Source organism: Syngnathus floridae, chromosome 16 (assembly GCF_059516105.1).
Source record: "Syngnathus floridae isolate MCC-2025c chromosome 16, RoL_Sflo_1.0, whole genome shotgun sequence".
NCBI classification, from domain to species: domain Eukaryota; kingdom Metazoa; phylum Chordata; class Actinopteri; order Syngnathiformes; family Syngnathidae; genus Syngnathus; species Syngnathus floridae.
In genome coordinates, this window is record NC_142428.1 from 10,288,055 (window position 1) to 10,306,915 (window position 18,861).

General features: G+C 46.5%; 1 protein-coding gene across 1 annotated transcript in view; it reads left to right on the plus strand.

The window, feature by feature from the left end:
* The window catches only part of LOC148385666 (mirror-image polydactyly gene 1 protein-like), a 32,370-nt gene extending 13,690 nt beyond the window's left edge, over nucleotides 1–18,680 (plus strand). Inside the window, 11 exon segments of the mRNA XM_088399967.1 lie at nucleotides 4,015–4,116; nucleotides 4,182–4,374; nucleotides 4,961–5,084; nucleotides 5,247–5,346; nucleotides 5,423–5,549; nucleotides 6,890–6,932; nucleotides 7,014–7,184; nucleotides 8,715–8,768; nucleotides 9,991–10,079; nucleotides 10,154–10,321; nucleotides 17,122–18,680. Of these exon segments, the coding sequence (XP_088256093.1) occupies nucleotides 4,015–4,116; nucleotides 4,182–4,374; nucleotides 4,961–5,084; nucleotides 5,247–5,346; nucleotides 5,423–5,549; nucleotides 6,890–6,932; nucleotides 7,014–7,184; nucleotides 8,715–8,768; nucleotides 9,991–10,079; nucleotides 10,154–10,321; nucleotides 17,122–17,188 (1,238 nt within the window). The 3' untranslated portion in view covers nucleotides 17,189–18,680.
* The last annotated feature ends 181 nt before the right edge of the window (nucleotides 18,681–18,861 follow it).

The window sequence follows — 18,861 nt, forward strand, 5'->3', positions numbered from 1 at the left end:
CGAGCATTCATTCTCGCCATGATCTTCTTCTTCAGGTCAGTTGCTGCCTCATTCAGCTTGATTATGCTTATTGGGGTTTCGTACCCAACCTCTGGACTTGTACATGGATTTAACTCGTCTCTGACCTGGTGCTCTGGTTGACCTTCGCTATGGCATTTGTTTTGTAACTCATCAATCTCGAGCTGTGATAGCAGGTGCCGTTTATGGATATTGGAACATTGAGCTACTAGTTGCTTGGCCCGTAGTGTTGACTGTGGGTATCGAAGTTGCCATTGTTCCCGCATTCTCCGCATGTAACCCCTCTCGCTCGGGTTGCTGGAGTAGTAGCATTCCAAAAGATCCTTATTCTCGCATCTCGCCCATTTGTGTCTTGTTCCAGTAGCCCATTTTTCATCAGGGTGCTCTGGTTCCCCAGCACCTGACGCAGACCTTGTTTGTCGGACTATAAGGGTGTTTTCACACTTGGTCCCTTTTAGCCCTCGAAGCGAACTTAGATCGATGACTCAGCATTTTTTGCTCATATGTGAACGCTCCAACCGTACTCAGACCCCTTTAAAACAAACCGTACTGAGACCACCTCCTGAGATGGTCTCAGTACGGTTCACTAAAAAGTCAACGGTACGGTTCATCTAATCTGTGCATTGTGAACACAAAGCGCACTGGGTTCACTTCGCCTTTTTGCATTGTATTGTAACCTCCTTGGCTTGCCGTAGATTGGTCACGTGACTGCAGGCGCAAAAACAAAACTGTAGAGAACAGAGAATCCAAAGTATGGCAGCAGCAAGTCGTGGTCGTGACCGTGGTTCTAATAGTAAACGTAGAGAAGCATGTGCCGTTCAAAGTTCTGCCACGGCACCTGGACGGGGCATAGTTTGGGGAGGAGACAAAACAGAATGTCTTTTGGAAATTTGGAACGACGACAGCATTAAATCACAACTATCTACGACCCACCGTAATGCGAAAGTATTTCAGGAATTTTCTGAGAATGAAAGCAGCCGGTTTTGATAGAACTTCTATACAATGCAGAATAAAAGTGAAAAAACTAAAGTATTTAGCTACTCGAGATAAAATGCGAAGAAGTAGGGAGTCAGGGAATATCAAAAACTACCCAGAATGCAGTGCAGTGGGAGTGTGAGAGCTCTAGAGGACCTAATGTGAACAGAAAGAGGACTGAGGCCCCATCAAGGCTGAACTGAACCAGAAAGAGAACTCGGTCCTCTTTGAAACACACTCACAATGTGAACACAAAAAGAACTGAGTTCGTTTCCTCTTGGTCCACTTTTTGGTCCAATTAAAGAGGTCTGAGTTCGGTTCTTTTAAAAGGGTCTAGGTGTGAAAACACCCTAAGTCGCTTTTCTTTTTCATAATTTGGGTGGGGGGGGCGACTTATACTCAGGAGCGACTTATATGTGAATTTTTTCGCAAATTTTCAAAATTCAAAAATCCGTGATGTAGTGAAACCGCGATAAACGAACCGCGATGTAGCAAGGGATTACTGTCATTTGACCTGCAAGTGACGTCAGCAGCGCGGCGGTTGTTTACATAAGGACAAAGGATTCTATCACGGGATGACGAAGATGACGAAGGGCCCCACGTTTGAAGGATTTAATGATTTGGAGTGACACAAGGTTTGAAAAACGTATTTATGTTATAGTTATTTGATATATTTTATTTCGTGTAGCAACTTGTATATGTTTTTATCGTTACAGTTCAGAACTCTTGTTTTGTTAAATAAAGAGCCGTTTACCAAACCCACGTGTTTCCTGGTACTTTGTTAACGCGACAATATAGTTGTATACTAGATCTGTGCGGCGTGCACGCGGCGTTGTTCACATAAAGGACGAGGAATTTGATCGATGGATTTAATGATTAGGAGTGACACAGATGGTTTGATAATATTGTTATTATATGATAGTTATTTGAAATATACTTTATATATCGTTATATGGGTCTGTGGAATAATTAGAAATGCAACTTACGAGTCCGACGTCAGCAGCGCATATGTGGCGCATGCGCGACATTGTTTACATAAAGGACGATCGATGGATTTAATGAATTGGAGTGACACAGATGGTTAGATAAACGTGTTATTTATGTAATACTTATTGTAATAAATCTGAATGATACTCAGGCCCGTTCTCAGCTCCTCGTTTGTGTATATGTCACGTTAGCATACCGTATCGTTTAGCCTGTTGTTGCTGGTTCATGTCTGTTCTTGGTGTTGGATTTTGACAAATAAATTTGCCCCAAAAGTGCGACTTATACTCTGGTGTGACTTATATATGTTTTTTTTCACTGTATTGTGTATTTTATGGCTGGTGCGACTTATACTCCGGTGCGACTTATAGTCCAAAAATTACGGTATATTCACACACATAATAGAGATAGATTTTATTTGGATAAGAAAACCTCTCCCTTGTTTTTTATATGCTGTCAGTTAAGATGATTTTACTGTCAACCATAATGATCAGTTTTCATGGCAGCAGTGTCGTTCCCAATGACCTGATCAAATATTAAATCCATCCATACAAATGCATACAGTGTGGATTGTCAATCACCACACATATCGATCAAAGTGCTCTACACACACATACACATGTACACACACGCACACACACACAGATAAATATAATGAAAAGCATAAGACTGAATGGGGGGTCATGTGAAGCTTTTAATCTGCAGCCTGGGTGGTCCACCACAAACACACACACGCACACACACCCTTGGATTTGTATCGTCGAGAAGGCTGCCTCATATCTGTTTGGCTGGACTGAATTGTTAGCGAGGGTTTGTGTGTGTTTGTGTGTGTGTGTGTGTGTGTGTGCGTGCGTGCGCGCGCGCGCGCGTTCGTGCGTGCGTGCGTGTCTGCGTGCATTTTAACATTTTGATCTTCAATTTTGAGGAATACAGGCATGTAATATATTGATCTAGTTAGCCCTTTGTAAATTGGAATTACTTTTATTTTTTATAATTAATGGATTGAGTTTATTATGCATGAAAATATTTTAATATTTTTTGTTGAAAAGTATTGCAATGTTTTCGGTAACATCAGTAATTGTGCTGAATGATCGTTGGGTAATGACTGTAATACTTTGTGCCAAAAGTTTGACAAGCTCCGGTTTCGTGCAATTTTTCGAGAACGTGTTTTCCACGTCACGTCATGCGGTACCTCCGTCGATGTGTTGCGCGCACCGTCGACATCGCATTGCCAATCGGCGATCCATCATCCGCCATGCTTTTTTTGTGGAGTGAAAGCGGATGTCTGCTGTGGTGTTTGCCGATGAGCGCGTGCTCACGCGTGTTTATTGTGTGCGCCGTTCTTGCCGTCCTGTCGGAATGGAAATTCCGGGCGGCGGCAACGCGGCGGGAAAGATCAGAGCTGGATTGTGTTGGATTTGAGCTGAAGCTTATTTAATCAGCTCCACACTGTCATTAATATTCATGCAGTCAGCTGGAAAACACAGCAAACTTCCTGCGCCGCCACCGCCGCTGCACAAAATCTATTAATCAAGCTTAAAAAATTAATGGACTTTAGTTTCTATTACGCCAGGAGGGGGGAGGGGGGCGGCACCCCCGCCGGCTCTTCATTGGCTCCTGCAGATTGGACCCCCGATTGGCCTTTGCGTTGCCCCTTTTTTCCGCTAATTTTTCCATCTTTGACAAGACTTCAAAGCGAGTGTGAAGCGTGAACGCTCATTTAGAAGGATTTAAACATACGCCGCCAGCCCGAGGAAACATTAATCACGGACCTGCGCACGCCGCACGGACACTTTCAAAGTGACTGAAAAGTCCACAACGTGTTCCCCCTCCTCATTACCCCCCACTCGCTGTCAAAGTCACTACAATAACCACAGGCGAGACCGGTACCCGGGTCGGAATCATATCTAAGACTTGGATCAGACACTAAACTAGAACCAAATTGGTTGGCCAACTTTTTTTTAATAAAGACCAGGGACAAGGTTTGCTGACTTAATTTACACACAATCATTGCTGATATGTCTTCCACGTTGTCAGATAAGCCTCACGTGAACGAGGAACTGCGGCAGTGACTTCCTTCACCCGGCCAGCATCCGCTGAATCCTGTCCTCGGTGCAGAACCATCTGACAAGCTTGTGGGTAAGAAAACTTTTGCCAAAATATTTTCAGCATCTTTGTCCATCTTTCTCTTGTTTTGGTCTCAGTCCTCCAGCTCCCTCAGGAGGCTCCTGCTACTAGCCCCACCCTTCCTACCCACGATAGGACATCTGGCTTGGTGTCCTCCAGAACGTCGGCAGTCATGGAGGCGGACTTGTTAGCCGGTGGACTCTTTCCGACAGGTCTAGAGATCTGCGAGGGTCCTGGCGGTCCGACAACACGAGGGCTGCTTGTCAACAGGTGATCAAAGGTCGAGCGCTAGCAAAGGTTGAGCGCTAGCAAAGGTCAAGTGAGATGGGCTGCTAAGCCGTCCATGTTGCCTCTGAGTGGAGGCCAGAGAGATGCATTATGGGAAAGGACCTACCCAATCCAAAGAATGACAGCATCACAGCAGAGCGACACCATCATGTTGAAGCTTGCCACTGGGCTAGACGTTTGATTAAACTTTCTTCTTTGCGCTGTGACCTATTAAACTAGAGATCTGATGAGCCACACACCCGAAATAGGACAAGTCAACGTTAGACTAGAAACACTTGATATTAGAAACACTCAATTAGCACAACAGCAATTTTATTTATCCGCTTTATTACGCCGCGAAGCAGCGGGCTGACCTTTAAGGTGTTATGAGAACATGGATGCTGCCGCTATTATTGAAGACGACGGCGCTGCTGCGATGCGCCGCCTGGTGTCTTTTTGGGACGCCGGTGAGCAGGTCGGAGGCTAACAGGATGCTAACAAGAGCCGAAAGGCTCACCACACGTGAGCGGGCCGGCATCATAGCCAACGACGTCTCGTCATCGCTGACTCGCGCTGTCACATTCCCCAGCGGCCATCGAGACGCCGCCATTGGCCACAGAGCAGCCTACGGTCAAGCCCCGCCTCCAGACGCGGACAGGAAGATGTCTCTGCTACTCCGAGAGCTGGATGCACTGAGGGACGCCAACAAGAAGGTTTGAACAAGCAACGAGCATCGAGCACCTCCGAAGCGCCTAAGCCCGCCTCCAACAACAACTAACTCGGTGCCCGTGAGGCCCCGACTTCACTAACACACGACTCTACGTCCGTCGAAACCAAACTCTGCCTCCATCAACATCCTTGAACTTTAATTGCAGCTGCTGGAGCGACTGAGCCTGAAGGAGGAGGAGCTCCAGAGCAAGGAGGCGGAGCTGATGGCCGACACCAACCAGGCTAAAGACTGGGAAGGACCTTCAGGTGATTGCCGCTCCGCTAAACTAAAACCATGTCCTGACGTGTCCTCTGCAATCCATAGCTTTTGTGTCCACGTCAGACTTCTTGGAACAGTTGTTGAGCGCTCGCAAGGACAGAGACGAGGCCATGATGTCACGAGTCCTGCTGGCCAATCAGGAGCGAGATGAGGCTTTACGCCATGTGGCCCGACTGCAGCAGGCTGCGAAGTAAGCACGCACACAAATGCCAGTCCTGTCATTTAGTGCTACACTTCTCGATTTCAAAATCTCTCTCTGATTGAGACAAGAAATCATTTTAGTTTAGTTCAAAAAATGCATTGTTAGCTTAGCTTGTGGATGTCAGTCCTATGTGATTGACATGGGTGCCCATCAAAATCCAATTCTTTCCAAAATATATATATTTTTTTAGCATAAGAAAGTCAGTTTGCCACTTTGATATTCTAATTTGTTTTTTTGTTGGGTTTTTTTTCACGGCGCTGCCAATTCTTGTTCAAAAGCTGTGAAATGAGCTCTCGTCAGCCGAGGAGCTGCCAAATAGACACGCAAACCTAATTAGAGATTAAACCCCACCCCACCCCCCTCGCACACACCTCTGACACACACAAACGCGCACAAAATTCCCTCCAGCCCAGGATGAGGGGTGATTGATATGGCGGCCGCAATCCTTTTATGAGGGAGCGAATATGGACGATCATGTTCCATCTGTCAGGGCTATGTGTGTGCGTGCGTGCGTACTTGCGTGCGTGCGTGCGTGTGTGTGCGTGCGTACATCTCTGCGTGTGTACAGTATCAGTATCTGCGTGTGTGTAGTTTTTGTGTGACAGCTCTGAAAAATGTTTCTGTCAAATTGTTTGTCGGCAATTTGACGCACAACAACTTTTTCCAAGATGAAGACTTAATTGTTGCTCGCACTCTTGATCCGAGTAATGGCGGCTGAGCGGGTGCCAACGCGTGCGCGTGTGCAGCGCGAGGCGAGCTGCCGAGCTGTAAGCGCGGTGTTAGAGGAGCTTTATTGGAGGCGGCTGGTCTTTCATTACCTGCTGTTCCCCGCAGAGCAGCACCGCGTCGACCATCTTATTACAGTTTATTACAGCAAAACAGCAGCGGGCTCAATGAAGAACTTCCCTGGAGGAGGACGGCGGATCACAATCTTTCGCCGGCCGAACTGCCGAAAACGTACGCGTAGCAAAAAGGCCCTCGAGGTCGGATGAGAAACCTGCAAGAACCGGGGCAGATGCACACAAACCTGTGGGAGGAAAAAAAAAACGAATTGTAGAAAGCAAGCCGTAAACGAGGACGTTTGACTGAGAGCTATTGACAATATCGGACAACAGCCAAGAAACAAACACCCAAAACTAGCAACAACCTGCCAGACCTGTGCGATTTGTTCCTTCTTGACTCCTATCAGTTGTCGAAACCATGGTTTGATTGACGCCGTTTGCACTATTGGTTTGATTCTTTGTAGTCTTGCAAGAAGTTCTAAGAGCTGAACCGCTTTCCACGTAACCGCCATCCCATCATGCCTTTGCTCTTGTGTGTGTGCGTAGGTCCGATGCGAGTGAAGGCCCGGCCCTCGGCGATAGTGACTTGGTAATGTCGTCGTCTTCTTCTTCCACATTTTGCTTCGTCCTGAAGTCGCTGATGCAAGCCATGCTTGTCGTCTACTTGCAGAAAGCGGAGGAGCTCCTGGGTCGCGTTTGTCAGGCGGTCTCGGCGCAGGAAGTGGCCCACTTGGGTCGGGCCCTGGTGGATCACGTGCGGCTGGCCACGCAGCGCCGGCGCCACATGGCCGCACAGGAGATGGAGGCTGTCATGGAGCAGCGAGACGGCTCGCTCGCCAAGGTCTGCCTCACATCCTTTGTTTGTCTCCCGTGTTTGTCATCGGGACGGTGCCGTGCCTCGCCCAATATTTGCATACAGCGCCACTACGTCGTGTTGACTGTTGACGGCCCAGATGACTCAAAGCAACCGAATCCTTTCTTCCGAGCCTTTTACCTGAAAGGTGCGAGCAAGCAAAGGCTCATCAGTTGCCTGTGCCGTCGTATGGACTTGACAAGTCAGTGTTTGACTGTTTCACTGCCGACGTTGTCGAGATTTGAACCTTCTTGAGACTCTGCTACAATCGGAGTCGAAATGACAAATTAGCAGAATTAGAAAGCGCCGTTCCTTTCTTGACATTTTGAGGGAAATATCCGTCTTGCTTACAACTTCTCAGCCGATGTCTTTTTCAAAAACGCTCGCAATATCGGTGACAGCTCAATCGTCTTACTTTTTTTAAAAACTTTTCGTCTTTATCGTATTCTGTTAATGTGCCTTTAATTTTGGATTTAGCGACGCCGTTTGTTTTTGTCAATCTCAATTTGTTTCTCCAATCTTTCTGGAAGCGATGAGACGTTTCTGCGTGACGTAGAGCGCCATGTTGGTCCATCCCGGCCCCGCCTCCTTCTCTGTTGCTGCCACCATTAACCCGCCGCCATTCCACTCCCGTTAAGTCCCGCTGGTGTCGGCAACGCGCCATCTTTTAACACCCCACCCCTTGGCGTTAACACCACCCTCCACAGTAACACCTTAATGCTGCCCCGCCCGCCACCTGAAATATGTTTCAAAGCAAGCGTAATCCCCGGCGGAGGAGAAGAGAGCGAGCACTCCATGCTGGAGGATTCCTCTCCTCCCCCCCGCTGCTCGCCGTCCCTCGTTCCCTCTCCTCATCTCTCAGGGATTATCGGACGCCGCTGCCGGGACTTGTGAAAAATATTAGAAAAGGGGGCGGGGGGGCAGCCAAGGGGGTGCTATGCCACCCCCACCCCCAAGCCTTTATTGAGCTAATATCAGGTCATTACAAGCTTATTAAATGTGTGCAGCTGCCGCCAGGTTGCCGGTTCCATTCCCCGCCTCCACAATGACCCGCTTGTTTTTGATTTTTTTTAAGTCTGTCCAGCTTTCAACACTACTTTGAAACATACTTTGCTCTCCACGTGCCAGCATGAAGACAAACATTGAAATGTGTTCAGCAAAAAGCTTTCTTATCGATTAGCGTCGCTAACGTCATGCGCGGCTTGAACATAAGCACCGTGGCAAAATAAAAAATCAAAAGTTAAATACAACCTACTGAACTGTATTTCACAAAAGTAATCGATGATTAAAATCATAGCAATCTTTTGGTCGAGCTGTTTTGATTGTCACTTGTTTCAGGGGTTGTATTTCTCATTGAATTCATTTGTCAAGATTGATTGTTTAGCTTGCTTGTTTGAGCCAATGGTTTGATGTCATAGCACGCAACCTTGAGGAATCCCACAACAGGGAACTCGTGTTTTCTTGTCAAAACTCAAATGCTCGCTCAGATGTCAACGTCACTCTTTGACTGGTCCGCAGTGTCGACGGCTGCAGCAGGAAGTCGTGCGGGAGCGAGAGCAGAGGCCGAGCAAGGTACGCACACGCAAGACACACAACAGTCGTCATGGTCGCACGTGACCCGTGCTGCATTTTGGTAGCTTTTCTTTCCAGTTGTCTTCTGGCCAGAGCGCTCAGCTCGCAGTCTTCCATCTGTTTTATGTGGCGTGTTGTTATTAATGTAGCGCTTAATGTGGGGGGGCGGGGGGGGGGGGGGGGGGAATTAGTGCCTGGAGACGTTTTTAATTTGACAGCTGACGTTCGATCAGCAGCCGGCCAACAGATGATATGAAAGTCGCCGTTGCCTTTTGCCACGCTCAAGCCTTTTGTTCAACTCCGCCTTTGAGCTCTTCGCGTCTTCCAAATCGTTGCATTCTTCCACAAGTCATCCGTCAAAGTTATTCATCCGAGTACATTTCGGATGTCGTCTGTGGGGCTTGTCGCCGGTCCCTTTGGGTCTGGTAATTTTTTAAGTCAGGCTGATTAAGAACATAATCATTTAATTGTCAATTGTTTGACATTTTTCTCTCATCTCGCAAGTCATTTGTTGCGCAAAGTCGATGGTCAGTCACATTAAAGTGGCATCGGGTGCTGCACTTGCTTTCTCCTTTGCCTAACGGCCGAGGCGTGACCTTCAGACAACACATTAAAGGTCGGCTCACCGGCGTGCCTGCCACTTCATTTGCATATTGGGCTGATTAATGAGCGCTTCGTCGTTTGAAGACGCTCGTCTGACTCTGCTGGAGAAGACACACACTGACCCTCCGTTTCCTTCCTCTTCGTGACGGGTGGGGGGGAGGTCATTAGCTTTGGAGACTGGGGGGTGGCGGGGGGGGGGGGGGGGGCGGGGGGGGGGGGGTGGCTGCTCACTTCCTGTCCCAAGTGACACGGCTGCTACAAACTGGCAACCCGCCGCCTAGGAAACGAGGCACTACGTTGAGGAAATAGGAGGCTCCTACACACGGTGGACATGGCAAGTGTTTCATTCATGCAGCTTCATTAGCAAGCCCCGTGTGTGTGTGCTCGTGTGTGAAGTGGAATGCTGTGGATGTCAAAGTCAAACGCTGTGATTGCGTGCATATGTAATGAGCGTCTTAATGACGCCGTCTCGGAATCCAGATCAACTTTTGCTAAGCAAGGTCACGTTATTTGCCAAGCGTCGGTGTTTAACGCCTTTGCTGAGGTCAGCAAAATTCAAGTCAACAAATGGAGTGGCCCGAGTGAAGGCTGATGGTTGCTTTGGCTTTCGTCCAATCAGGAAGAGCTGATCAAACTTCAGCGGGAGCGAGACGCGGCCTTGGACGACAGGGGACGCCTGGAGGCGGAGTTAATGCAAGCCAATCACAGGTGAGTCATTTGTCAGGTGGAAAACGTCAGCCTGTAGAGGGCGCTGTAACGCAGATTGGCTTGCCACCTTTTAGGTTCGAGCAACTCGCAAAAGCTCCGCCCCCCGATGATGATGATGGCCACTCCCGGGCTCCACCCCTTCTGGCTCAGCTACAGCAGCTCACCGAGGACAAGCATAGTGTGGAGGCGGAGCTTCGACTCTCCCAGGAGGCAGAGCGTGACGCCAGCGAGAGAGTCCACAGGTAAACTTTATTGACAGAGCGACTTCCAACAACAAAATTGTTGACATCCTACACGTCCGCGTGACTCACGTGGACGATTCCCACTGCGATATGACACGAACGTACACTTTGACATCACGACGACATTGAGATTCACCATGACATCATCAGTGGCGCATGTGACATCATTGCTATTCTTGGTCAGAGGCAAAGTAATCCGCAGCGGCGGCGACATGGACGTAACGTGACTTCCTGTCTCATCAGGCTGAAGATGAAGGGATGAGATGGTGATGAAAACAGATTAAGTCGTCCGGGCTCCAACCCGAGGCTTTCTGCTCTAATTTGGCTGCCAGCGGGGGGGCGGGGCCACCATGAAAGGAGACGACTTGCCGAATAGAGTGTGTTTGCTCAGAGGGGGGTCGTTGGCCGACTGATGGAATCTTCTCCTTATAACAAGTTTTTCCAACTTTTTCACATCACGACATGCATCGCTGCTATTTTGGCATTGCACTTTGGAACAACAATTGAATTCCACGCTCATATGTGGCTTTCAAGACAAAATTGGCCTTTCGAATTTAAAATCAAGGAAATCTTGAGCATTGTCATCAATAACCCATTGATCATGAAAAACAATCATGATTGCAGGGATGAGAATTTTCTGCGGATCCGCGGATTTACGTGTTTTTTTTCTGTCGAAAGTATCATTTTCGTGAATCGTGTAAATCCGTTGAGAATTTTTTTTTTTATATATATTGGGGGGGATGGAAACAGCCGGCCAGCTGGCTGGGGAACGTTGGCCTCGGCGACTCGCGAGCATTCACCCGCCCGCCGCGACGGCATCTTTTGGCGCATCTCAAGGCAAAATTAGTTAAGCTGTGAGTACGGAAATCGGCTTGCCTCTGTGAACCTAACTCACTGGCAGCAGTGATGCGACAACATCTGTCTTATTTTTGGCAGCATTTTGGCGCTGATTTTGTCACATAATTTCCACTTGTTAACTTAATATATCATCATCATCATCATCAAGTGTCTTGCCTGGAACAGGCATTGACGGCCATGGCCCTCCATTCTTCTCTGTCATCCGAAGCTTTCATGGTTGGGTGACAAACAACTGGTTGTTTGTTAGCTCTTTAGGAGTTGCCCATTCATTGAGGCTGTTCACATACATTTGTCGTTTGCGTCCTCTGCTTCTTTTTCCCTCAATCTTTGCTGTTGCGATGAGATGTTCTATTCCCTTTGTTCTGTAGATGTGCCCAAAGAATTTCATCTGTCTTTTTCGTACTGTATTGAGGAGTGATCTTTTCATATTCATCATTTCGAGGACCTCCTGATTTGTCCGTTTTTCCTTCCATGATATCTTCAGAATTCTTCTGAGGAACCACATCTCTGTTGCCTCTAGTTTTTTCCTTATGCTGCTGTCGATTGTCCAGCATTCGGATCCATACAAGAGAACCGACCATACATATGCCTTTAGTATTCTGAATTTGGTTGTAGTTTTGATGTTTCTGTTGGTCATGACTGGGGACAGCTGTTTAAATGTGACTTTCGCTATGGCAATGTGTTTTTGTACCTCTGATATGCAATTCCCGTCTGATGTAATGGAATAGCCCAGATATTTGAACTTGTTGACTTGTTTTACCTGTGCGCCATCACTTTGTAGTTTGCATGTTGGTGCTATAGGCTTTTTTGAGATCGTCATGCTTTCCGTTTTTGATATATTTAGAGCCAGTCCTTTCCTTTCACTTGCCTCCACAACAGTATTCAGTATCTCTTGGAGGGTCTGTTCTGACTGTGCCATTAGAACAATATCGTCAGCGTATCTTAGATTGTTGATATTGTGTCCGCCCAGCCATATTCCTCTCATGTCTTCGATGTTCCTTAGAATCATTTCACTGTATAAATTGAAGAGGTCTGGGGATAGGACACATCCCTGTCTCACCCCACCTGATTGGAGTTTCTTCACTATACACGCCATCTATTCTCACAGTGGCTGTCTGTTTCCAGTAGAGGTTGCTCAATATTGTAAGGTCCTTGCCATCAATATCCAGTTTGTTCAGAATTTGGAATAGTTCTACATGCCTCACTTTGTCGAAGGCCTTAGAGTAGTCAATGAAGCAAAGGTAGATATCATTTTGCATTTCTATACACCTTTCTATTATCATGGTCATTGTGAATATGGCATTTATTGTTCCTTTATCAGCAACAAAACCAAATTGTGCTTCTGAGATCTCTGGTCTTATTTTATTTCTCAGCCTCACCAGGAGTATTTTCAGGAGGAGTTTCAATGTATGGCTCATGAGGCTTATCGTTCTGTGACTTTCACAATCAGTTGTTCCTGTTTTTTTGGGGAGTGTGATAAATGTGGAGCGAAGCATGTCAGCAGGTATGTTCCCGGTATCATAGATGTCATTCAGCAGTGAAGTAAGTTTCTGTGTTCCCCATTCTCCAAGGGCTTCATACACCTCTATGGGAATTTGATCGGGCCCTACAGCCTTTCCTTTGTTCATCGTTTTAATTTCTTCTTCGACTTCCGTATCCAGGATTGGCGGTCCTTCCATTGGTTTGGTACTCTCTGGTTGGTCTTCTCTGTCGTCATCAAACAATTTTTCAATATACTCAGACCACCTATTGAGAATGTCTGCTTTTTCCATCAGGATGTTTCCATTTTTGGATTTTATGCAACCGCTTTGGGATGTTGTCTTTTTGCCTGAAATGTCCTTGATCTTGCTGTGCATGTACTTGCTGTCCGTCCTGCATGTTCTCTCTATTTCATTACACTGTTCATTTAACCAAGCCTCTTTAGCATCATTGCACATTTTCTTTATTTCCTTGTCAATGGATTTGTATGTTGTAGGGTCATTTTTCGCTTTGCGTCTGGAGTCCATGCGGTCCAAGATCTCATTTGTCATCCATTTTTTGTGCTCTTTCTTTGGCTTGGATGGGATATTTTCTTTAGCAGCCTCTTTTATGCTTTCTTTCAGATTTTCCCATTTTCTCTCCTCTTCTGTGATTGCTTCAAGAGCATTATATTTGTTTTCCACATCAACTGCAAATTTGGTTCTGAGGTTGTTGTCTGTTTTCAATAATTTGAAATTGTAGCTTGGATATGTTTTTGCCTTTTTGATAGCTTTGAGCTTCACCTTCATTTTCGCTACCACAGGAACATGGTCACTTCCGCAGTCCGCGCCGGGCATGGATTTGGCTGATTGGATTGCATTACGGAAGCGACACTGGATCAGGATGTAGTCGATCTGATTGCGTTGTCTGTTTCCTGGGCTCATCCATGTCCATTTCCTTCTTGGATGATTCTTGAACCATGTGTTTGTCACTGTGAAATTGTTTTCTGAGCACCATTCAGTCAATCGCTCCCCTCGATCATTCATTTGACCGAGTCCGTGTGGGCCAATGATGTTTTCAACTCTGTTTGCTCCAACTTTAGCATTGAAGTCACCCATTATAATCTTGACATCGGACGTCTTCAGCTGTTTCAATGTTTTGTCAAGCTCTTCGTAGAATGACTCAACTTCTGTGTCATCATGGTCGGTTGTTGGTGCATATACCTGTATAACGCTGATGTCAAAAGGCTTGCTCTTAAGAGTGGTCACAATGATACGGTCTGATATTGGCCAGTATCCTTTCAAAGATTTTGTCATATTGGGTGTGAGCATTACTCCAACACCTCTCTGGTGTTGGTCTCCTCCAGAGTATAGTAGTTTGTAGCCGTCTGAAGTAAACTCTCCTGCTCCCTTCCATCTGACCTCTGCAAGTCCCAAGATGTCAATCCCTATTCTTTTCATTTCCATCTTTACATTTTCAAACTTTCCTTTCTGGTGTAGACTCCTCACATTCCATGTACCTATATATACTGGTTGTTTCTTTGGTTGCTTTTGGGCAGTATCTTGATGACGATCTGGTGCCACCTGTCCATCATGGCAACCCCTACCGAGCGAAGTGTTCTTATTGAGAACCCCATTCACGCTGTTCTTCGATTTAAGCATTGAATGTCTTTCCATGGCTTTCTTTACAATTTTACAGACAGTAGGTTGCAATTGCTTTCTGTCCGAGCAGTGTCCATACTGGGCGGCTGTCCTGACCATTGCACCTAAGGGTATCCTCTGCTCAGCACGACGAAGTCCAAACCCAGTAACAAAGATACTCTCTGGCTGCCTTCAAGCTTCATCCACCACCTGCTTCCCGTGGCTTCATCGTGACCATGACAAGGGGGGCTAAATGGGTACTCAGTCTTGCCCAAGGACCTCCCATAGGCTAGCGGAGGGAAGGAGCGCCTTACACTTCCTTTGTCAAAGCAAGCTCTGACCCGCCACCCACAACTTTATATATATACTGCTCAAAAAAATTAAAGGAACAGTTTTTTATCAGGGTATGGCATGAATTCAATTAGACTTTTCTGATAAGGTTTTGGTCAGGTACGTGGCAGAAGGGGTTGTTAATCAGTTTCAGCTGCATTGGTGTTGATGGAATTACGTAACAACAGATCCACTAGAGGGGCAACAATGAGATGGTCCCCAAAACAGGACTGGTTTTGCAGGTGGAGGCCATTTCAAGTTCCTCCCTCTTGATCTTTTTTTAACTGTTTTTCCATTAGTGTTGGCTTTAGCTAGAGTCATTATCGCGACTGGGAGCATGAGGCGATTTCTTAACCCTCCTGAAGTTGCTCAGATTGTCCAACTCCTCCAGGATGGTACATCCATGCGTGCTGTTGCAAGAAGATTTGATGTGTCTCCCAGTACAATCTCCAGAGCATGGAGGAGATTCCAGGAGACAGGCAGTTACTCTAGGAGAGCTGGACAGGACCGTAGACGGTCCTCATTCCATCAGCAGTACCGATATCTGCTACTTTGTGCAAGGGGGAACAGGTTGAGCACTGCCGAGCCCGACAGAATGACCTCCAGCAGGCTACTGGTGTGAATGTCTCTGCCCAAACAGTCAGAAACAGACTTCACGAGGGTGGCCTCAGGGCATGACGTCCTGTAGTGTGCCCTGTGCTCATTGCTCAACACCGTGGAGCTCAATTGGCATTTGCCATAGAACAGCAGAATTGGCAAGTCCGCCACTGGGGCCTTGTGCTTTTCACAGATGAGAGCAGGTTTACCCTGAGCACCTGTGATAGACGTGAAAGGGTCTGGAGAAGCCAAGGAGAGCGCTATGCTGCCTGCAGCATGACCGGTTCGGTGGTGGGTCAGTGATGGTCTGGGGAGGCATTTCCATGGAGGGACGAACAGACCTCCTGATCCACAACAATAACCGGTCTCGTGTGGCAAGAGTATGCAGACAGTATCTGGAGGATGAAGGAATTGACACAATTGAATGGCCCTCACGATCACCTGATCTAAACCCGATAGAACACCTCTGGGACATAATGTTTCGGTCCATCAGACGCCGCCAGGTTGCTCCTCAGACTTTACAGGAGCTTGCTGATGCCCTTAGACCAAACCTGGGCAAATTACGGCCCGCGGGCCACATCCGGCCCTTTGTGCGTCCCTGTCCGGCCCGCATGAGGCCAATCGTAAATTATATTTGATTACTACTTAATTTAAAAAAAAAAAAAAAAGTTGTGTCGTGCGTGCAATACAACTGTTTTGCTTTTATTTTGAAAGGCGTCGCACCTCCGTGTAGCGTACGTGTATGTGAGCTGTGCGTGAAGGTGAGCAGTGCGAAGTAATGCTGCCCGAGAAATGTGTGCTGACGCTCAGAAAAGAAAAGTTGACAAGGAGCGCCGTGTTTTCAACAAGACATGGACTGCCAAGTATTTCTTTACAGAAATGAAAGGTAAAACCGTGTGCCTGATTTGTGGTACACAGGTCGCTGTGTTTAAAGAATATAATTTGAGTCGCCACTACACGACCAAGCATGAGAAAAAATACATCTGTCTGATAAACAGGGCGCATCAGAGGCTGATGCATTGCTAGCAAAACTGCAAGCCCAACAAGGACTTTTTATTAAACTTCACACCCAGAGATGCAGCGGCTTTGTCATTTGACGAAAAGTTAAAGAAGTTAAGAATAAATTGTACTGATTAATGATTGTTTTTTTATTTGACCTATACGCCACAATTTCACATAGCTTAATCTAAATATAAACAGAATAATTATATTCTTCTTATTACCAGTACCAACTATTTAAAATAAACAATTTAGTGCATTTTACAATGGAAGAAAAGTGAGCAGGTTTAAGTTATCGTAGGTGTGGCCCTCTGACACAACTCAGGTTTTTCATGTGGCCCCTTGTAAAAATTAATTGCCCACCCCTGCCTTAGACAGATCTGGGAGAACATCTCACAAGACATCATCCGTCGTCTCATTAGGAGCATGCCGTGACGTTGTCAAGCATGAATACAAGCTGGTGGGGGCCACACAAGATATTGAAAAGAATTTAGAGTTGCAGAAACTGAATTTAGGCAAAATGGACGAGCCTGCCACATCAATTTTTCACTTTGATTTTTGGGGTGTCTAGATACTGAGCCCTCTGTAGGCTGAAAACTTATTTCCATCAAAAGATATGGCATCCTTTTGTTCCTGAGACATTAAACTGTCCATATCAGTATAGATATCCAACTTTTTTTTTTCACCATTGAAATCTGACGTGTTTTCAAAGTGTTCCTTTAATTTTTTTGAGCAGTGTGTATATATATGAATTATATAAATATAAAGTAGCCGGGGTTCTGGGGGGCCGATGATATATATCATCAGACCCTCGGTCGGCCCCCCAGACCCCCAGCTACTTTTCAGTGTTCTTTCACATTTGCCATTCTCATTCCTGATGATTGGCATGATGTAATACGATTGAAACTTGCGTTTCAGATTGGAGCGTCTGGTGGAAGTTTTGAGGAAAAAAGTCGGCACAGGAAGCCTTCGCCCTGTTGTTTGATCGCTTGGATCGGGCCATGTCATCCTTTGTCGCCGCGACGATGAACGGTGAGATTGTTCAGCGCGTCTTGTCTCAATAAAATGCCATTGAAAATGCAAATGATAGTTTTATTCTTTTTGAGGGAGAGTTGCACTCCAGCCCTCCAGCCTCCCCTGCCTTACGCCCCCACCCACCCCAATTGTGTGGTCTCCACGGAGATGTCGGCCGTCTCGCGCTCCACTTGGGTGTCCCGCGCTGGTAATCCCTAAATCTGCTTGTTGACAACAAAGAGCGCCTTTCTTCGCTCCTACTTGTGACGCCACCTGCGCACGCCCGCACGCGTTAAACAAGAGTAGGGCTTCAAGACTGGGTAAGGCATCCAAATAGGGTAAAGGCTTATGAGTTCAAATTGGGAAATTTGGGTCGGAAGGAAACATGAAGGATTCAAAATTGGCTTCAGACCGAGCTGAGCGTTTTCAAAAAGGATTGAGCTGGAATGAAAATGTCAAGCTAAAGTTACAGTTTGAAATAGGGCTTCATTCAAGACAGGGTTAGTGCTTCAATGATTTTCAAATAAGGTTGAAATGAAGTTGAGGTCTTTTTTTTTTTTTTTTCAGCTCGTGTTAGGGGCCCAAATATTAGTTAGGATTTGTTGCACTTCAAATAAGGCTTTGAAACATAGATGAACTTTCTGAAATTGAAGCCAGAGTTGGGCTTTCAAGCATGGCTCGGGCTTTCCGGTCTGGAGGGGTGCTGGTGAAAATGAGGCTGTCAAGTCGGGTTTACAGCGTCAAACCGTCTTTTGGGCTTTCAACTTAGCACGTCACTTTGGCTGAGGCTTCCAAATGAAGGTTTTCCAAATGTGTTGCTGGAGGGAGGTTAATGCTAGCGCGAATGCTACCAAGTCACATCGCCACGCACAAGTGGGCCTCTTTTATTGTGAAACGATGCAGTGGTTCTTAATTGTGAAAGAGGCTCTTTGCTCTTTTGCGGCCGCTTCTCAAAGGCGCCATTGTCGTCTTATTGCACGTCATTAATTCGGATCCCCATCAAAAGCCCATCCCCCCCCCACCCACCCCCCCACTAGGCCCTCACCAGGTCCTTCAAAGTTTTGGTCCAGAAGGTGCACGCCACGGCCTTTTCTGAAAGCGTGCTGGTGGGGCTGCCGCCCCGCCCAGACCATATGCTTACTTTTGCCCCCCCCCCCCCCCCCCCCCCCCTCCCCCCTCACATTTATTAGTCTACACTTGTAGATTATCTGTCCTGCTTTTGTTGTGGAGGCCGTGGCTCAGGCAGTGGAGCGGTTTGTTCAGCAATGGGAAGTCTGTTGGTTCAGACCTGCCTCTGACTGAGTTGTGTGTCATTTTGTCATGGACAAGACATCTTGGCTCAGGGACGACAGATGAAAAATAGCCCTCTGGCTAATTCTGGTGCAACTACAGAAATATTCATTGATTTATACTGTCACTGTCATATATACAAAATAAAAATCAAATCATTATTAGTCATTCAGGTTCTTTTGTCTCTTGTGGTTCTTGAGATCATTTCTTAATATTCATGTTCACAAATTATTAATAAAAATCAATCAAATTGGAATTCCATCTTGAAGTAGAAATTAACTGTTCCATATTTTTTCCTTTTGTGATTGTTTGATTAATTCAATTACTATATTCAAAGTAAAATCCTTATATGTT